This window comes from Cyprinus carpio, chromosome A1 (assembly GCF_018340385.1).
Source record: "Cyprinus carpio isolate SPL01 chromosome A1, ASM1834038v1, whole genome shotgun sequence".
NCBI lineage: Eukaryota > Metazoa > Chordata > Actinopteri > Cypriniformes > Cyprinidae > Cyprinus > Cyprinus carpio.
This window is the reverse complement of record NC_056572.1, coordinates 4,988,945-5,010,501: the sequence shown is the minus strand read 5'-3', so window position 1 is coordinate 5,010,501 and position 21,557 is coordinate 4,988,945. Positions and strand designations below refer to the sequence as shown.

At 39.1% G+C, this 21,557-nt stretch overlaps 1 protein-coding gene across 1 annotated transcript in view; it reads right to left on the bottom strand.

Annotated features, from left to right (window-relative positions):
• Nucleotides 1–594: 594 nt before the first annotated feature.
• Nucleotides 595–21,557, bottom strand: part of LOC109061692 (rho GTPase-activating protein 7-like) — a 104,309-nt gene continuing 83,346 nt past the window's right edge. Inside the window, 14 exon segments of the mRNA XM_042720859.1 lie at nt 595–2,645; nt 3,268–3,437; nt 3,573–3,790; nt 4,458–4,670; nt 8,365–8,479; nt 8,840–9,074; nt 10,697–10,711; nt 10,775–10,982; nt 11,713–11,872; nt 14,311–14,490; nt 15,066–16,633; nt 18,377–18,440; nt 19,293–19,374; nt 20,463–20,534. Of these exon segments, the coding sequence (XP_042576793.1) occupies nt 2,545–2,645; nt 3,268–3,437; nt 3,573–3,790; nt 4,458–4,670; nt 8,365–8,479; nt 8,840–9,074; nt 10,697–10,711; nt 10,775–10,982; nt 11,713–11,872; nt 14,311–14,490; nt 15,066–16,633; nt 18,377–18,440; nt 19,293–19,374; nt 20,463–20,534 (3,401 nt within the window). The 3' untranslated portion in view covers nt 595–2,544.

Here is a 21,557-nt window from a genome sequence, read left to right as displayed (position 1 = left end):
GAGCCAGAGTTACATTACTGTAGCGGAAATCTTGTATCTTGCAAGCTGCGTAAAAATAACTGGCGGTCAGTGTTTTGCCCTCCAGGTGGGCGTTCCTCTGAGTGTGTGACGTCACGTGAAAACTATCAGTAGGTGGCAGTATTCACTCACAAACGAGCAGCACTTCCAGACGGATGAAGTTTTCCACTGGTTTATCTCCACTGTCAAAACAAGCCTGAGAAGTTGATTAATCACCTATTGCCGCTGGACTGAGAGGAACAAGTACGTAATCTGCTGATTAGCCATGTTCTCTAAACACGGAAATAACATTCAGATGTAGAAATCAAATATATATATGGCATATTATTCGAATGTAGGCCTATAATTTAGTCACAAACGATAAACTGACCAAATTTAGGTACTTAAGGTTTTTCATGATTCTCTGAAAAGAAAATAAAAGAAAAATACAATCTGTAAAAATACGACAAAAATTAAAATTAAATAAATAATAATAATAATATTATAACATTATGTCTAAATTATTTTGTAGATATATAACTAATTGCTGATATTGCTGCTTTATTAAGCATAGAAAAAATTACCGACAAGAGTAAATGACACATTTAATAATTTATTGATATTGTTTTTCATATTAGGGCCATTTAATGTATTTCATAAAATCCATGCCAGTGTTTCGCTCTCTCTATCTCTCTCTCTCTCTGTGTGTGTGTGTGTGTGTTTTCCCGCCCCAATTTTGTCTCTCATCGTTTTCTTGTCAGAGACAGCTGATAACTGATGTAGTCATAAATGGCATATACACACAATCTGGAGAAATTTGTTGCCCTGTTTTCCCTCTATCATTTATCATTGTGGGAACTCTCCTTCAGCTCATTCTCAGAAGTGAGAGGGAAACTCTGGAATGTTCTTCTCTCCTACTTCAACCCAAATTTTCTTTCACACACGTATCTTATCTCTCCTTTTTCTGGCTTGTTTTTCAGTTCCCAGAAAAGCACTACAACTGTGTATGTATGCATATATATATACATATACACAGTACTGTGCAAAAGTCTAAGCTGTTTTCATGCTGTTTTAATACATTTAATAGTGCATTTTGACCATGATTAATCTGTACAGAAATAACATTAATAATAAAAAAGATAAACAACTTTCTCATTTCTGTAACTTAAGAGTGTAACATTTACAATAAAATACATGATACATACAAAAACACGATATGAGTGATATAAATACAGAGAGGTTTAAGTTAACTGTCATTGTCATGCGTTATTCTCAGTTTGGCAGCATACATTTAATTTACACACGTTTATAATACACCGCCATGGACAGGCACGCAAGTAGCAATAAATCGAGACATCGAACCCAGGACCGACAATCATAAAGCACCTCAAGATGAGTACTGGACTCATCCAAAGCATCACGTCAGAAAGAAATCTGTTGGGTGATCGCAGCACTCCTACTTTGATGACGTGACCGCAGGGCTGGTTATAGTTAAGTGTAAATACAAGCTTTGTTACTATTTTAGACTTTTACTTCATTTCTGGTTAACACTGACAAACAAACAGACATAATTTCCCCTCGTACACTCTTTACCATCCTCTGACCAAATTATCGCCTTGGTAGCCTCTGTAATCAAACCTGAACATTCATCCCAAAATAAAAAGCTTTTCCTATCCTTTGTGTCTTTCGTAACACTCTCTTTTCCCAGGGCTCGAGATGTTAAATGGCTGAGACAGCTGAATGAATTTTATTGGTTTGCAGCACCGACCACGACCAATCACAGGCCTCAGAGTGAGTAAACTGTATTTATGTTTTCTTTGGAGTCCTGTGTTGAATCCTCGGATTGCTTTGCTATGTATACTCGCTCCACATTGTATTGGTCTCAGCTTTGGTTTTGGTGCTGTTGGAACCCTCTGTGCTTTTTAAGTGTCTTCATGCTCTAGTCTTTTCCTCTGTCACACATTTCCTGTTTTCCTTTCAAAGGTGTGCCAGCCACCACTTTCTGTCTTGTGTATATAGACAAACAAGTCTGTCCATCCATTCATCCATCAGTCCATTCTCTTAAATATTATGAAAGCACTGTACACAGCATTGCAGACTATGTAACAGTGACACACACACACACACAGAAACAGGTTTAAACACTATATTGCAGCGGGTGTCAGTGCATGGAATATGTCTCATTTGTCAATAATACACATTCAAATCAGACACACTATACATAGGCTCACTTCCACAGTCATTCAAAAATACACATACATACTTGCTTCCCAGAAGCAAAAGCACCTCCTGTTTTATGTAGTCACCCTATGACATGATCAGTAACAAGGTCAAATGTTGTGCCGTCAGTGATGATGATGTCATAGCAGCAGGGACGCCCATTTCCAGTCTTTCAGGCTTATCGTTTGATGGCCATCCAAATGGCAAGAGCTTTGACCCATGTAGCTTGTTGATTTCAGCACAGTCATTAGTCTGTTTCAAATAAGGGCTCAGATCGTATGTAAAGGGAGTTTAAAATCATCACCATCTTCCTCTCAGGTTGTGTGTTTATTTGTCCAGGCAGGTAAAAGAGTCACGTATCCGCACCACTTCTGCAGCACACAGGTGACCATACAGCTTATTGTACCATTCAGGGCAACGACCCCTAAAATAGAAAAAGAAAAAAATATGTGAGTGAAGTCATTTGTATGCCTTTGTATGAAATAAAATATTTGATTAAATATTCACTATAAAATAAAATAATTATTTATAATTATTTATATTTATAATATTATTTATTAAAATGTATATTATTTTAGAATTCTAATATTTTATCATTTTAAATTATAGTTGTGCGCGGCCGCTTGATTGAGAATATTTGAGTGATAATTTATTTTTTGTTTTATATTTTATTGAAATTAATAATTTTTTTATAAATAATTATTTAAATAAAAAATAATAATTAAAAATGTAAAATATTTAATTCTAAAACAAACAAACAAACATTATATATATATATATATATATATATATATATATATATATATATATATATATATATATATATATATATATATATATATATATATATATTATTTGGAGCATTGGAATCGCTAGACGGGGGCTTAATGAACTCATTTTTGTGAAAACCTCAAAATCAGCATTTTTCTCTCTTTATTTATTTATTTATTTTTTGCCTGTAGCTCAATATTAGCCCATGCTCATTCCAACTCATTTTGACAGCACGGGTCATTTTTTTTCTTGTGGGTTTATTTTTGAGCATTTTCATTCTGTCTAATTTTGAAATGTGGGTTAGGATGTTTTTGTTGGGTCCGCAGGGTTCGATGTAATAGCGAGAGGTCAGAACATTAGCACGAACACCCAGCACCCCTGCACTCTCGTGATCCACTGACACACACACCAAAGCACACACTCCCTTGGGCAAGTCTGTCATCCATGACCTGAAACACAACAAAAACACTCTTAGGATTTTTATAAACAAAATAAATTTGGGGTTTTGAATTTAAAGCACATTTATAGAATACTAATAATAATACAAACTTTAGTTAAGATGACTGAGTGTTTATAATAATCACCTGAGCACCACGTAGTCTCTTGGCGGATGGGGTGCCATTGAGTTCCTGACATACTGATAGACTTCCATGTTATGCTCCAGTGTCTCCACAATCCTGCACTCTAACAGGTCCTCATCCCAGCGTTCCTGCTCCCGCAGAATCCGCTGCGAGACATCCTCAGCCGATGCAGGCATGTCCACACACACTTTCCACTGTCGCAGAGACGACCCGTCCTGAACCTATCATGAAAGGCGATAGCGCTACAGTCATTAACACTTCCGCCAAAATCATCTTGTTACTTTTGTTCTTCACTAGCAGGATCACCACAGTCCTCATTGGGATTTCGTCCAAGATGTGTAGTTCTAGCTCAGAGGATTCTGTTCTACTTCATGGCAGGGATGTCCAGTCTGCTCCTGGAGGGCCACTGTCCTGCTGAGTTTAGCTCCAGCCTGCCTGAATACACTTAACTGGAAGTTTCTAAGTATTCCTGAAGACCTTGATTAACTGGTTAAAATATGTTTAATTAGGATTTGAGCTAAACTCTGTTGGATAGAGGACTTTCAAAAAGCAGGATTGGACAGCCCTACTTTATGGGTGGGTTGGTTGCATGAAATGTTGTAGGAAGGGAGAGAGTGGTGTGATTGGTGAAAAGTGTTTTTTTTTGGTTGTTGTGTGGTGGTACAACCAACAAACTGATGTCATGCTGGGCTCTAGGCCAAAACAGAGCTGGGAAAAGATACTTTCACACGAAAAAAAGTGATGTAAGGAAAAAAAGACACAGTTTTTCCATTAGGCACAAGCAAGAAAATGAGCGAAGGCAGGAAGAGAGCGTGAACATGAAATGGAAATATGAAAAAGAGTGACCAAGTGACTCGAATAGGGAGTGCATTTATATAGTTCCCTTACCTTCTTATATGCGAGCTCAGCGTTTTCAGGAGTGGAGCAGCTGTCATAACCCTTGAATTTGTCCTTGGCTTCTTTAAGCAGTGCATCAATACTGTCTTTGAGGAGACTTTGGTAGCTACAAGGACTGCAGTCTTCCACCAACACCTCCATCCGCATGGGACTCAAGCCCTGCTCCATGTAAGAGTTCCTACAGCGTGACATCTCTTCTGGGATCTGAAACACAAAGAATTTAAATAAATCCTAAAGTGAGGCTTTTTTTTTTTTTGATTCTGGAAGGTTTATGTTTATTTTTTTTTTTCATTGTTGGTAGGGCAGGTTTATGATGATTTTTTTTAAACTAAGGGTACACTGTAAAAAAAAAAAAAAAAACTGTAGTTTTACAACATAATTTTGGCAGCTGTGGTTGACAGAATAATTTTGTAAAAAAAAAAAAAAAAACTTTAAAAACATTTACAGAACAAACTGTAATTTTTACAGTTTAAAACTAATAATTTACAAACAATAAAATTTGAGCGTAAACTAGTAAATTCAACAATGCACACTGCTACTAAAATCTGTATTGAATCTTTAAAGGTTACTCCTCGCAAAAATGAAAATTTTGTCATTAATCACTTACCCCCATGTCATTCCAAACCCATAAAAGCTTTGTTTGTCTTCGGGAACAAAATTTAAGATATTTTGGATGAAAACAGGGAGGCTTGAGACTGTCCCATAGACTGCCAAGTAAGTAACAGTGTCAAGGTCCAGGAAAGTATGAAAAGCATCGTGTGTTTGCGTGTGTTTACGATTTGGTTTGAAAGACAACAGCGAAACGCGACTGACACAGAAGAGCGTAGGCTGCCTGCGTACTGCTCAGAATTGTCAAAATGGTGCTACGCTGATTTGGAGAGACACAGTGGAGATGAATTGTTGATTAAAGTCGTTATTTTTGTTCTCTTCGTGTACAAAAAGTATTCTCGTCGCTTCATAACGTTATGGTTGAACCACCGATGGCAGATGGACTATTCTGACGATGCTTTTCATACTTTCCTGGACCTTGACAGTGTTATTTATTTGGCAGTCTATGGGACAGTCTTAAATTGTGTTTCGAAGACGAACAAACCTTTTATGGGTTTGGAACGACATGGGGGTAAGTGATTAATGACAAAATTGTCATATTGGGATGGAGTATCCCTTTAACATAAATTGACAACCACCATAATAATGCAGGTGGTAAAAGAGAGCAGTATGAAGAATCAGTTTATCACAAGAAGCTTTTCCACAAGCTGAAGTATATACTAATATATAGAAGGTGCACAGAGTCATTCATGCAAACACTAAACACCATCATGGTAACACACATGATACTTAAATAATTCAATAAACATTCATTAAACAACAGAAGATGTAACATAAACCCTCATGTACATAACTGATAACAAACATGACAAAACTATTAAGAAATAATATGATTATTTAAACAAAATACTTTCAAATGTGGTGTGTCTGGGAATTCTGGGACTATCAGTGTACAGTTTTTTATTGTAAATTATATGTTGATTTATTCTTATTTTTACTTTAAAAAAATTCTACAATTAACAGTATTTTACTGTAAAATTACATGAAATGTCTGGTTAGAACTTTTACATTTTTCCCTGTATATAGTACAGGAACTTACTGTTATTACTGTTAACCTATTAACAGGGGGTGTTGTAGCGTTTTTACAGTATTTTACAGTTAAAATGACATTTTTTACAGTGTACATTTACTTGACAATGACGTACTAAAAATGAGAAAGTTTTTTCTTCGTGTTTTTAAAAAGTTTCACTTGTTTGTAAAAACAATGTATTGTGGTTGTCAAGTATTCGTGCATGGACTGAGTGTCATATACATGCACATGATGTCACCAATCACAAATTCACATTTTTCAAAAGCATTTTCAGGACCCCTGAAATTCGTGTAAATGAACCACCAAAATGCATAAATAGTTTTCTGTTTTTAGTTGAAAACGTTGTCAGATGCCCCCTAAGATCAGCATGATCTTTATGATGAAAAAGTCTTACTGGCTAAGAAACCTGCACACCGACATCCTATTTTTGGGTCCAGCTTAAAAAGACAACATATCCAAGCTAGTCTTTTCAGCAGGGACACATTACAAAACAAAATTAATTAAAAGCCAAACTCATGACTAGTTCATAACATGCAAATTAACATTAGCATTAGCTTCCCCTATGGGAGCAACCAGCAAAATGAACATTGTAAGTGTAATATTACATTACCCACATGGCAAACTATGATTATATGGTTGTAGTGTACTAGCTTTGTCAGACTCAAATACTTAAAGAGATGCTTAAATCATGGTTACTTTATACTAATTATACTAAATCAGAACATAACATGTTAAAACTGCTCTTGGTGCCAGTGAAATGAATGTGAAGGGAAGAGAAGTGATAAGAGTGATTCATTCCTCACTGGAAGTGGCTCGTCCTGTTTGCGTGTGTGTCTTGTCCAGCGTCCTGCCCTGTGAGCACCGTTGAGTGCTTTTGTGCGTGTCCTGTGCTGCTCTCTCTCCCTTTCCTGCCTGCCTGATGATGTTTATCATGTCATAGTGCTTGTCCCTTTCCAGCGTGTGTTGAGATTAACTTATCTTCATTCTACAAAAAGCATTAGTCTGATGGATAGAGCGGGACCAGACCTTCCGCATCAGATTTAGGGCCGGAAGACCTTTAATACAAGATGCTATCTTTCGGTTTCTCATTTTGAATTATTAGCTCTCTATAAATAGCCCATTAAGAAGAAAATAACTTTTGGTAATAGCCATAGATTGAGTTATTTTCTTATGTTAATGGCTCCACGTAATCAACTTAAGTTAATTATGATCTGCTCAGGGAAAGCAGTGGCATATGGTATAACAATAAGTGCAAGTGTGTAGGTGAACATTACAACACAATGCTGCTTTGTGTATGATACAAAATTGAATTTCTTATGTTGTTCAACTTCTGTTGACTTTCATTATTTTAGACTTATCCAGTTAAGAGCTTCCTTTCTGACCTCTGCTCTGAATAGGTACTTAAAGTGAAAGTGTGTCTATGAAAGTTTACACTTCGCAAAAATGGTTTGTTTTGACAAACTTGTGGTAAATATCTGATAAATTTGTGGCCAGAGGTTAGCTACATTTTCACTAAAACTTTTCTACAAATCTCTGCATGCAAAGAGTTTACTGAAAATAATAATAACAATAAGAAGAATGGCCGATTATTATTATTATTGTTGGCGGTGGTGATGGCCATTGTGGTTTTCTTTTTTAAATAAATAATAATATATCTACAGTTTAGTTTATGAATGTGATTTACACACTATTTTAGCCCAGCCCTGTTAATTCTATTAATTTAATTTAATTTGAATAATAAAAATAATAGGAACTTAATTGCAACTAAAAAAAAATAATTTATTTGTCTTGAGGACATCTTAAGATATCTGTTCTAAACATTATTGTTATATGAACTAGAAAAACCTCACTGTATCCATAGAAAACAACACTGTCTGTAACCATGGCTGCTAATTCCGGTTCTGTTTTTGTATTATTGTATGGGTAATTAGGAAGGATTGGTCATTGCATAACGACTGCATTAATCTTAAAATAAATTCAACAGAGCTTTTTGGTAGCTGTTTTGGTAACAGATGTGCTGTAGCGTGAGTGTCTGGACATGTTACACGAGTGTGCATTTGTCTTTGTACCTGAGCTGCGTATGACAAAGAGAAACATCTGGTGCAGAGTGATAAGACCTCTAGTTTGATACTGTTTCTGACACGCTTTTGATAACGCTGATGTGCGTGCGAGATTTTGTTTGCTTTTTTTCTTAAAACAGAAGGGAACAGTGTGTGTTTATGTTGGACAAAATGTGCTCAAAGGTAAAGTCATGCTCACCAGGAAGAGTTTTCGGCACTCCTGTATCATATGTGCTAAGCCATGTGTGGCGGCCAGGTTCTCGTTCAAGTCCCTTTGGTCTGGTTTTCCCAGGGCGTTCTTTCTGTTTATGACTCTGTGATAAGAAAAACACATGAAAAGGGATAAAGTAAAAAATATCTTTGAAGCAAGCACTAATCTAATCTCAAAATTTATCAAACTCAATTTAATGCTACATTTTGAAGTGCAGCAGGTATTCAAAGCCTTACATAAGTCATTTCTTTCTTTCTTTTTTTTAGACAATTCTTCCCTAGTTTCCTATTTCTATGAGGTGGTTTCTGAAGTGAGATAGAGTATAATTACATGGTTTGAGGGTTTGAATAGCTGCATACCAAATATGATGGCACCTCAAGCACTTTGCAATTAAAAAGTGGATCTAGGTGAAGTGTGTTAACAGATTGTATACACACACACACACAAACACACACACACACACCTGGGTGAGGAGCTCTCTCTCCGCAGTGTGTTGAGGTGGAAGAGAGAAGGGGCCAAACACACAGCCAGGATTGTGTTAACAGATTGCAATCATCTGGTTCTCACCCGGCGCGCTGGCTGAGTGAATGTACAGCGCTCACTCACCCCTCAATACCACGAGCAAAGTCTGCAAGGCACTGAACCGCGGTTCTCCCCCGGTAACAGCAAAACGGCGGCCCTCACCGTTCACAGTGTGTGTGTGACGCTGTTGTGTGTGCTTCTTTGGGAGCACAAATTCTGAAAGTGACAGAGGTGAATGTCACGTTCAAACTTTTGCTTTTGCTTTCACTTTCACTTTCTTTGCTTGTGCCCCCCCCCCCTGAACACACAGGTGTATGTACGGTGATTGGTATGCACGCTGGCTGTACAGAAGCATATAGTGCAGGCTTCGCGGTTCTCGTTGGTAACGTGTGTTTATTTAGTTTAGTGTTGGTACACTGTATGTATGATTGTATGCAGTGGTACAGATATATAGTGCAGTGATGGTGGTGTTTCATTAGTTTACTCTGAACACACTGTATACAATTTATATATGCATATATATATATATATATATATATATATATATATATATATATATATACATATATATATATATATATATATACACACACACACACACACATATATGTTAATGCAATCAATACACCCACAACACTATCCTTTTTCACTATGTCATTCAGACGAGGAAGGAAGGGAGTTAGTCCAGATCAGGAAAGGGTGTTTAAACTTCAGAAATCAACAATATAACCAAATAGACTGACAGAAGAATCAAGTACACTGCAGTCTGTATTTTCAGCATATCTGCAACATGCTGTAATGTGCCGCTGAAGAAAAGCGGCTTTTAAACAGCAAATGATGGATTGATGTGAACTGAAATGTCAAGTATGGAATTGTTTGTGAGTGTTATTTTCGCCCTTGGGAATGAAAGACCCTGTATGAGCACAAAAAAGGCACACACAAACCCTTGCTTTTCTGTGTGGGATGCTGAGACCTCCCTTGTGGTTGGGATCAGCTATAGACTATGAGAGAACATAATTGTGCTGACTGTTTTCTTCGTAATTTTGGTTGTGGTAACAGACCACTTTAATCAAACTATTTTCCTGCAAGACTGGAGTTATTGTGAGTCTTAATGTGAGGTACAAGACATCTTCTCTAAGAATCTATTCTGGCCTGTTCAAACGAGAACAATGTACCATAATATTACAGTATCAATATAATATCATGTTCTGTTCACTACAAATGGAAGAATCATTGTAAATGTTCGACACATGGCCGACAGAGCTCTATTAGAAACATCTATACAATTATATTCTTGTTAAATGTGCTTTTAAACATTGCATGACTAAATGTAACTGATAATTCAAAATAAAATAAGTCAACAGAAAAATGTTTCTTCAAACCAAACTAAATATCATGAGCATGCACCTTCATCATCTACACATTATTTTATGAATGTGTTTGCAGTTGTTCAAGATTCTGATATTTGAGGTGAGCACACACACACACACACACACACACACATACACACACACACACACACACACACACACACACACACATTAGAGAGTGTGTGTGTGCTTTGAAATAGCTGTGGTAAGTAGTAAGTACACACTTGCGAGTTACAGTTTGGTGCTGGCACTGATATGAATTCTTATTTATAGGTGCCAAAACGTAATTTGACAGCTATTTCCTGAAACTATTTAGAATCTACAGTATACTGTAGTAGTTGTAAGTTGCCCTCTGGATATGAAATGCCTTGCTCTTAATGTGATCGTTCTTGTTTCTAAAGCTGAGAAATCATTGTTTTTGAGTACATTTTGTGCAGGCATATCTCAGTGCAAGTGTGTGGTCTTCTACAAAACACCTGAAAGGTAAATTCTATGCATGTTCTTACACTGATATATCTGCAGAAAGGTATCAGACAATTTGCTGGTAAGCAGAGGCTCTGGAAGGTCTCGGAAATACTGCTTTAACATGTCAGCCACGTCATAAGCTGATTGGCCCTCGTAGTTGACTCCACCACCACCAGCGCCACATGACTCGTTCATTTGGCGAAGGGCTTGGATACGTGACTTCACCCCTGATTTCCTAAACAGCCCCACCTGTAGAGAACAATAGACATTTAGTATAAATTTCTTTTTCAAACTGACAGCTGAACAGAAGGATTACCAGCGTGACCATGAGTCTTCCAAACACAGGAAAGGCATCTCTAGGAAAACTCCCTATCCCTTCTTACATAACAGTTACAATTTTAGACTTTTCCAGGCTTCATAACTGGGTTATGTAAATTGTCAAGTAGTCTTCTCATCTGACATCTGAGAGAGAGATTTGTGTAAAGTCCATAGATCACTTGCTTTCTTTTAAACACCCTTGAAATGGAATGTTAACCATGTGGCTAACTTTGGTAATATGTAACTAGTAGATATATGAGACCAGGACATTCAGGGATTTTGTGGTTATTGTGCTACGTGCAAACTTAGACTGAGAGTGCTGAACTGAAGTATGTGGTGATAAAACAACAGATGGCTTGTGCTTAAATATGGCCGTGTTGCATGTAGCAACACAACAGGAACCATGCGACTAAACAGCTGTTCAAATAGAGATCATTTAACTAGGTTATGACCTTGACTAGACATTTTAATTTCTCTTAAAAATGTCTTCTTTCTTTTACTAGCAAATAATCAGACTGTCGTTTTTCTATAGGGGATTGAATATACCACTGAACAAACCAAAGTTAGGTATGCTATGATGTGTTTGTGTAGTTTTCTGTAACCTTTGAAGAACACGTTTGGACGTGCGTACTTGCATATGTGCACATCTGTCATCTCTCACCTGGTCGAGGCATTGGCTCCGCAGGTAACGCATAGCTTGCTGAATACTCTGAGGCAGGGGTTGTCCGCTCCTTTGAACTATCACCTGCAGTGGAACTCCAAACACGCTCCTGTCCTTATAGTCTCGAACCTTGATCCGCTTCATAAACTTGGGAACAGCCCTGTGAAGCATACACAATGTATCAATAAATATAAAGTAACATTACAAACAGCAATGTGTTAAAAATTAGCTTCTAAATTATAAGTTTTGCTACTTATTTCCTTACTAAGTCATACAGAGCAAATAGTCCATACATAACTAGCGAAGGCTAGGGATGTGAGTGAAGAATTTTTTGGGTTGTTTATACTTTAGTTTTGTATTGTATACTAGTGTTGTGGGAGGAGACTCCCATGAGTGTAAAAAAAAAAAAAAAACTGTGCGTGCGTGTATATAATAGCCTTCATTTGAAATATTTAATCTGTGAATCACACGGACAAATCCCTCAATGAATTCTGCTAAAAATAGGTCACAGTAATGGCGTACTCTTGCCTTGCGTTGTCATCTTTTATTTTAGGCGGTCGTTAAAAAGAAAAAGAAAAAAAGAAGAGAACACACTCAACGTCAGCCGATGCTTATTTATTAAAATCAGCTGGGGAAATGCAGAACAATGAAAAATCAGTCAATAGCCTGACAGAATTCTGATCTTAATATAACGTTAGCCAGCATATTAAAACACAAGACAAAAACAATAGGGAATTTTATAATGGGGTATTTTTTAAAGGGATTTTAAAAACATACTTCGTCATGTAGGCTATATCATCTAAAAACAAAATGACCAAAAAGAAAGACAGGACCTGAGGCGATTAGGGTTTCCATCCAAAGTTGCGAATTTAACTTTTGCGCAAAATTGGAATATCACATAAAACATTTGCGAAACATTTCCATCCAACGCAACAAAGAGAACAAATTTGTCACTTCCTGTTAAACTTGCACTAAATATCAGTAAGAAAACTAGGAGAACTGAATATAATAATTTTCACATATGATAAATTACTTGCCCCTCAGAGCGAGCAGATGAAACACAATAAATTATGTCATTGCTTTCAGAGGCGGATGCATGCTGCTGTTTGGGAACGCAGTCGTGTAAGATATTATACAGAAATACTTTGATGACAGACTTTGCTCAGGCATTTCAGAACGACAATAACAATATTTCAGATACTGTGGAACGAGATCATGCAGTCTGCTGCTAGTCAAGTTATCCCGCCTCATAGCGCAAAGTCAAATATTTTTTTTTATATGCGCTTAGAGGAATTTATTCGCAAAATGCATTTCCATCTCCCATTATTTGCATTAATCCTTTTTCGCATAAGTCAAAAACCACCTCAAGCGAGTGTAAAAACTTTTTTTGCGAATTAAGGGATTGTATTCGAAATTTGGCGTTTCAATCACTTTTTTATGATTTATTTCTTAATAATTATAATTAAAAGATGGTGATGGAAACATATTCCTGCACTTGAAAAAACGTAGAGATAACAAAACGCAAGCCAACATAATTTCGGAAAGCGCTGGACATCACGCAGCACCACCGAAGTGGGTCTTCGAGGAATAGACGGCGCGGACGGGATCGCAGCGGCGGCGGGCTGTAGTGAATGACATTAGCTGGCTTTGGCTAGTCTCTAAGCTAGACGGCTACATGCCTGTAATGAATATGATTATGCATCACTCCAGTAGAGTTATTGTAAGCCAATCTGACATTACACAGTTCACTCGAAACTTTTCAGTTTCCTTCTAATTCAAAATAATCCCACACCTCGCCCGTCTTTCAGCTCGCCACAACTGACACGAAGAAAACTCATGTGAGGCATAAGGTAAAAATGTAGTTTACATCCCAAAACACTTAAAAATAATGCATTATTTTTCACGTTTTATTTTAACTTATTTAAAATGTTTTAAATGTAACAATGAGAATTTGATTTACTAGTCGACTAGACCCGCACATCCCTAGTGAAGACACTTCTGATATTTTTCGCAGAAAGTATTCAGAGGCACACATGGCTACATATGAACAGCATGTGTCAACAGGAAGCTGGTTTGTAAGTGTATGAGTGTGTAGATTATTGTGTATTTAAAGGGGAAACCTCTAGAAGCTGAGGGGCCACTAAAAGCTGTTTCCACCTTTACAGGCAAAAGGATAAACACTGAGACAGCAGACAATGCCTCTGAGCAGGAGGAGTGAAATGGAATGAACACATGTGTGGACATATGTGCGGCTGGGTGTTTGTCTTTCCAATCGGCAATGTGTGTGTATATGCATGCATGGATGTCTCCGAGGCGCCAATTGTCACCAACTTGATGTATGGAGGTTTCATGTATTGAAAGCTCTCATTTACATGTGCTGATGTGCAGGTGTGTGTAAGTGACCACTAATAACAGGAATAGGGAATTTATCAGACTGGAAAGCCACAGCTCTGTGATGAGTGGGTCTGACATAACCAACCCCCAATGGAGAGGACAGAAGACATAAAAAAGTGGAAAGTGGGAAAGAAAGAAAAAGAGAGAGAGACAGAGAAGGTAAACATCATTTTGTGTGTTTTCGTGTTTGTCTTGAGTCCTCACCAGCTGAAGCCATGCTTGTTGGTGGGTGTGTATCTCTCCAGTAGAGCGGTAAGTTTGAGCAGGCTGTATTTCTGAAGGAGGTTCATCTGCAAAACTGACTGACATCCAACTTGTAGCACTGTTGATGACAGACTTGGCCTGTGGGAGCTCTGGAAACTTGGCCAGCGCAGTCTCTGAGGTCTGCAACATAAACATTCATACAAATGTAGTACCGAACCAAGCTTAATCAATCACAAAATGTTCAAAACATAGACATTATAGACTAATATAAATTAGTGTTTATAAACTGCAAGACATGAACCATAACAAATTTATTATGGTAACACTACACACACAATTGTAAGTACACAGTACAAACTTGAAAGAATAAGTACTTTGATTTACATATATTGTGTATACACACATAAACACAAGCTAACGGATCAGCTGCAGATAACAGGGATTAATCAAGACCTCTATCACCAGGTGGGGGCTGTTAGAATTCCTGTGGTACATTCCACTGGGATTGCATCTACTTCAAGTATCCCTTGTTATGTAAGGAGAGACGTTCTGACATGCTCTCTCACTCCCTCTCTCCCTCCCTGTTCCTTAATTCAGTGTGCTCTTTGGCATGATAGTTTTCCATTATGTTTTGCCAAAACTCTAATTTACTATAGGAATGGTATTTGTAAAACTGCCAAAAAAACAAACAAACAAAAAAACTTAAGACATCTTTGTCTCAGACACTACTCAGTGTGTTTGTGTATGAGTTTCACCTGTTGGCTCGTGTAAGTGATGCTCCCACACCAGAGTCACATCTTTCACGTGAGCTGAGTGTCTCATCCCTTTCTGCAAGTGGGTTTCCAGTGCTGTCCTGGTCACTACCGTTCTCTGTCTCTTCTAAGCGGTTCTGCAGTGGGGATGATGGACAAGGAGATGCAGAATCAAGGGCTGAATCTGAATCCCCTTCCTCTTCATCCTCTTCTTCTTCCCCAGTTCCTGTTTCTGACCAGGCATTGACCAATTGCTGTAGGCCACTGACTCGCTCCAACACGTCTTCAAGTTTTGACTCCTCCTCTCCTTCTGCTTCGTCCTCATCATCTCCCACTTCTGAGAAAGGAACGTTATCATAGACACTCAATCGACTGTCTAGTGAGGCGGCCGAGCCCCTCTGGGCTGGGCGTCGACTTATGTTGTCGCCACCACGATAGGATCCCCCATCCGCAAGTGCTTTAGGAAAAGTGCCAGGCTTGTGGCCTTCAGGCAAGTAGAAGAAGATCACACCTCCTTCCTCTTCTTGTCTCTCTTCTTCCTCTATTTGTCTATAATTTGAACTCTGACGGTTGCGACAGTTGTTCTCTGCAGTTGAGCTCGGTTCCATCTTCTTACTTTTTTTCTGGTGCTTCCCTTCTTGGTCTTCTGAAGGTTGCAGCACAACAAAATTTAATGGGTCAAAGCCTTCCAGGTACATCCCACCTCTCTTGGTGGACCCCGCTGCTGTGCTGTGACTACGTGCTCTTGAGACTGGACTGGGCGTACTTACAGCACTTCCACTGCTGGCCTCTGATTGGCTACTTCCTGCACTCCCACTGCTTGTCTGCGTCGAATAGGTGATGCTTCGGTCTTGGTTTGCATTGCGATCCAGAGTTGCGATGTCCACACAATTGAGGCGTCGTAGTTTGTCTTCGTCAAAACCCTCTTTCAGCACCGGCCCGCTGATCTCCAGCTTACCTTGACCAACTACACCCTTCTTTTTGCGCTTGGAGGCAGCATTGCTGCTGGTGCGTAGGCGCAAGCTTTCCATGCGCTTCAAGAAACTCTTTGCTCTTGAACGTGTGCTTTTTTCAGCAGCGCTGTTTATCAAGCTTGGTTTTAGATCGAATGCAAAAGTGCCGCGTTCCAGCGGCGATGGAAGCCCATCAGACAGGGAGTCTTCATTGGCACCTGATGTTCCAGAGGAGTAAACACTAGCAACTGAGCTCGCCCTGGTTGTGGTGGCTGTGTTAGCATTGGAGATGGTTGTAGCAGGGCTGGATGGTACAGTGGTACTCAGAGATCCTCCTCGACTTCCACTACCAGCACTGTGCAGAGAGCCCACCTCTGGCTGCTCACTAAGATCTGTTAAGATGCTCTCTGCACTAGCATTAACTCCCTCCTTTAAAAGGGGTCCTCTGGCAAAACGGTCATCTTGGGATAGAAAGGCAGTGAAGGAGCCAGCATCTCCAGGTGGAGAGGAGAATACATCAAGATCCAACTGATCCAGGCGAGACCAGCGCTTGCTGTCCCGCTGGAAAGTCCAACGGCCACTTATAGCACATGGCTCATCCTCATCAGAGTCCTCACTCTGAAATAATATAAAAGAGAGTTAAAGCAACACTTTACTATCAGTGCAGCCAAGTACACTAATGATTCAAGTCTTACTGTTGAATTAAAAAAAACAAAGACAAGTAATGGGAATCTAAATCAGCAACAAAACATCAAAGTGTTTTATTTAAGTTCATGAATCTAGCATTATGAGGAGAATCAGTTTGCTTACTCTTACAAGCCTCTTGGGCTTGATAAGGTGTAATATGTATTAAACCAGGGTCCACTAAAGGAAAAACTTTTACTCTGGTTGGCTTAGCCATGTCATAGCACAGTCACATGTTCACCATTCCCCCTCTCTTACTCGGGTTAATCTGTCTCCTCCCTCAGGGTGGTAGGGATGGAAGGAAGGGGGTGGTGGACACAAAATTCCAGGCCAGCTCTCAGGGTTCACACCCCAGCCTGAGAGGGCAGGTCTGGTCCCATCCCCCATTAATGCAATCACCTAAAGCAAGCCTGGAGAACCACGTCTCCTATGATGGGAGTCCAGGACAAAGGGGTTGGATGGGAGGGCAAAATATTTGAGAGCTACATGTTTGTGCTGCAATGCCAGATCTCTATCAACAATTACAGCTGTAGAGTTCTCAGCCTTTGAAAATAGTTTTAAATAATTATGTAATTTCCTAAAGAGATTAGGGAGTCAATTTAGTAATTCTAGAATATAGAACTGGTTGTCAATTTTCTACCAATGAGTTAGTTGATATCAGTTTAGCTGTAGAACAGTCTTTTGGTCCTGGGGCCCTGACAAATCAGTAAAAGCAAAAGTAGTCTGCTGGTTGACAGGGGGTCACGGGATCCAGAGGTGTCTCCTTCACAGTTTATAATAACGGAGGCAACAAAAGTCCATAAAACTTGGGTTGTTATTTTATAGCCCCTGAGGGCAAGCCTTTGATCAAAAGGAACGAAGACCTGGTGTGCAGTGTTTCTTCACTGCCCACCAGAAAATACAGTATTAATTCAAAACATACTGTTTTTACTTTAAAATAAGCTTTATGGACAAGATGACAAAGAATAGAGGATGACCCTACAGAGGCCACCTGAACAGATCAATGCATTCCAGGGATGGTTTCTGCTTGTATGTTTAAAAAGGGCAGATGACTTCCTCAAGTCATCTCCTGACCCCTACCTTTGACTCCATCAACACAAGATGACACTAAAGGGTCATCAGCTTTCTTGGCTGACAAGCTGACAAGGCTGCCATTGTACAGACTTACCAGTTTTAAGAGCAGAAAAAGTAGCTGCTGTCAGACATGACGGCTATCTTCCTAAGCTCCGTGTTGTGATTACATAGCTTGATTGTTTGTTGTTGCATTCTCTACCTGCATGTAGATTGAGTCATGGCTTTGGTCTTAGACTATACACTCTCACTCTTAAACCGCACTGAGTGACCAACAACCGACCAGCAGAGTGTGCATTCTCTTCCTTTTATGGTATGAAGGGGGGTTTAGGATGTGTATGGTGAGAAAAACATGACAAACAGGAGTAAAGGAAATCAGAAGAATGATGGGAGCTAACGAAGCCCTTTATTTGGACATAAAAGCCATTCTGCACTACCCTTGGGGCTTGAAAATGATAAGAAAACAAGAACTTCTTTCTAATTTACTGATACAGAAAGCAAACACGAGTTACACACACTTAGGATCTTTTGACTGGACAAAAGAACACAAGAGGGTAGCAAGTGAAATGATTCAGCAAAATAACGTGAAAGGGACAAGACACTTACTCTTTTTCTTTGAGGGGTGATCTCTAATCTCATAAGAGCACACTTGTTTAGGGTGTTCAGTCTCCTGCAATACACACACATACAGATAAATGAGTGAAACAGTGACAGATGTTTTTCAAACAGATACTTTGAAAAGAACCATGGGGTCGCAAACAAAGGCTAAATCCAGTCATTAGCCTACAAACAGACTTTGCCAGGGTCAAAATCCTGGACAGAGACAGAAATAGAGGAGGGGGCAGAAAGATAGAGATACAGACTGAGATAGATGGAGACAGAAAAAGATGAGAAGAGGATGAGGGAGGTTGGAGCCAAGCTGGATAATGAGCTGCTGAGGGATAAACTTCAGGTTAAGGAGGAAGACAGACGGACAGAGAATAAAAAAGGAAGAAAATAAAAAAGGAGGTAGAAATCTGGAGTGGCGACAACAATACAACAAAAGAGACGGAAAGCTTATCCCAGAAGCCACCTGGTTGGTGTCATGTGACCCTGAGTTAGGGGGTAATGTGTGTTTGTCTGCATCAGGGGGGCTGGCACCAGAAAATAGCCTCCAGATGTCTGTGAGCTCCAGCTGGTCTCTGATGGAGTCTTCTCTGAGTAAAGATACTTCACTTTCTCTTTCTTTTTTTTAAATTACTTTAACATAATAAGTCAGTTTAGTCAGAGTCAACTGAACTCTGAACATTATCAAAATCAGCTCATTATAAGCCTGACAATACAAGAAAACCATGTTAAATTGTGATTTTTGTCTGGAAATTGGCAGTATTTCCTTTGGTGTTAACATTAAATCATAAACAGACATAAATGTAATGGTAATAGGTTTTTAGGAGTTTTGGAGCCATACAAAATATATAAATGTCTCTGCAAATTATCTAAATCGGACAAAATCTTCCTTGAGGTAAATATGTGTGTGTCTCACCTGCACAAGGCTTCTATGGCATCTTGATCCAAGAAGTCATGATCTCTGGTAACAGAGGAAATTTCAATCGGGAACTGACTGTCTGAGAAAAAGAGAGGAGAGAACTGAATTGAAAAGAAATTTAACATAAACAGAGACCCAATAAACAGGTAGAAGTGTATTTATGTATGGAAAGGGGGCTGTTGACAGCAATTGGAATGTGTGCCTGCCCTCTCTGTCATGCACACACACACACACACACACACACACACAAACCTCCCCTCCTCCTGTGTTGAAAAGGTAGAGGAAGTACGTCTTAGCCAGCCAAACAAACACAGCTGCAATACTGCAGTGCTCAACAGTGGGAGGTGTGTGTGTAGGAAGGAGGGGCTGGAATCACAATAGGCGCTAAGCAACCCTCAGAGCACCCAGGCTGTCTTTATTAACTGAGTCTTTAATAACTCAAATGCTCATTCATTTTTTTTTGAGTGGGGGGGGGGACTCACAACTCTATTAACTTTTCAAGGCCAAACTGCTTTCCAATTTGTGTGTACGTGAGTCTGTACCAGTACCAGATAGCATGACAATTTTAAAAGTCTTCCTAAAGACCTTTACCTTACTGTACTGGCTCTCTCTTATCTATAGTGGGGCAATTATGACAGCCTAGTCACACAATTCAGATTTCTGAAACTGATAACAGACCTCTCACATGGCACAATGGCAGAAGTCGGTAGGTCAAAAGTGTGTGATTTTAGACACCTGAGGTGTGGTGTTATCAGATATTTGATTCTGTGTGAGACGCATATAACAGTTATTTTTCTTATACAAAAAGACAATGCCACGTTAGGCACATCAACAAACCTTAGGTACTGCTTAACAATATGACTGATGGTTTATAGCTTTAAATTATGAAGTGCAAAAACTATTTTCAGTCCTGAAAGTCTCAATAAAAAAATCTCACTAGAAGAAGGATATTATCATAATTTTCATCATTAGTGTGTTTGAACTTCACTGGACCTGTCTAACATCTTGCCACAGAGTGAGGACAGGAAATGATAGGGAGTACTTAAGCCACATCTCTAACAAGAACAACAGTTTTGCCATCAATGCATTTGGTAAGGCATATATGGCCACTGTAACTCAATGCATTTTGGTCATGAACTGGTGATGTTGGGAAGACAGGTGTCCTACCTTCATAAAGCTGAGCATACTGTGGAAAACCTGCAGCCCTCAGCCATGTACACGCCTCCTTCGCCTCAATTTCTGTAAGAAGGAGAGTGAAAGATTGACACTTAAAATGTATGACAAAATTAGACAGAAAAAAAAAAAAAACTTATGCGAAGCATTCATAACCGAATCTTTGAGTGGAAATACTGATAAGCCTTCTTATATACTTCTGAGTGCTGGTTATCTTGACTTTTCAACATGGCGCTATAGTGTAATGTTTGAGACAGCAGTGCTAAGTGGCCATCCAAAGTGTCAGAACTGTTGTTGGGGAGGTGGAGAGGTGCCACATCCCTGTACATTAACTTTGAATGGCCCTTTAGACTCCACATGCCAAATGACAAACACCACTGAAGGAATCTTGACTCCTTCTAGATGCCCAGGTGTTGTTTCACACAACAAGGTGTCAGAATTAGGAGTTTAACTGCAATTCTGCCACTAAAGATAATTCTCTGACTAGCAACACTCGCTCTGTATAAATACTTGCTTGAAATGCTTCTACAAAACCAAGGTGAGGTATACAATTGCAGAACCAGAGTATTTTAAAAGCTCTTCAAAGGTCCAAGAAAGTTTAAATTGCAAGTTTTTGTTTATTGTACTATGTGATGGTGAATGGGTAGATAAGGATCTCAAAGATTGCTGAACTGAAATCAAGCAGGCATGACGCAGGAACTGGCGAGTTACTGAGATCGCAATCATTCCTGATATCCATTGTGCCCTTGAGCAAGGCACTTAACCTCAGGTTGCTCCGGTGGGACTGTCCCGTTGGTTAATGCACTTTTGGAGAAATGCATCTAAAGTCTTTTGAATTTGTTTAAGTGCTACAGAGACCCTATTAGCGCCCTCTAAATGTGTAACACAGTTGATGCGGCTCTCCATTGGCACTGCTATGGTCTATCACGAGCAGAATCTACACAATTACAGCTCACAATAGGTTGTAATCAGCAGAGAGGGACCTCTCGCTTTTCTCAACAGCTAATTGTGCACATTCCCGACTCCTAAAGTTCCAATTATTGTAATTGCAATGATTGCGATGATGCCTTGCATAACTGAAAGACCACC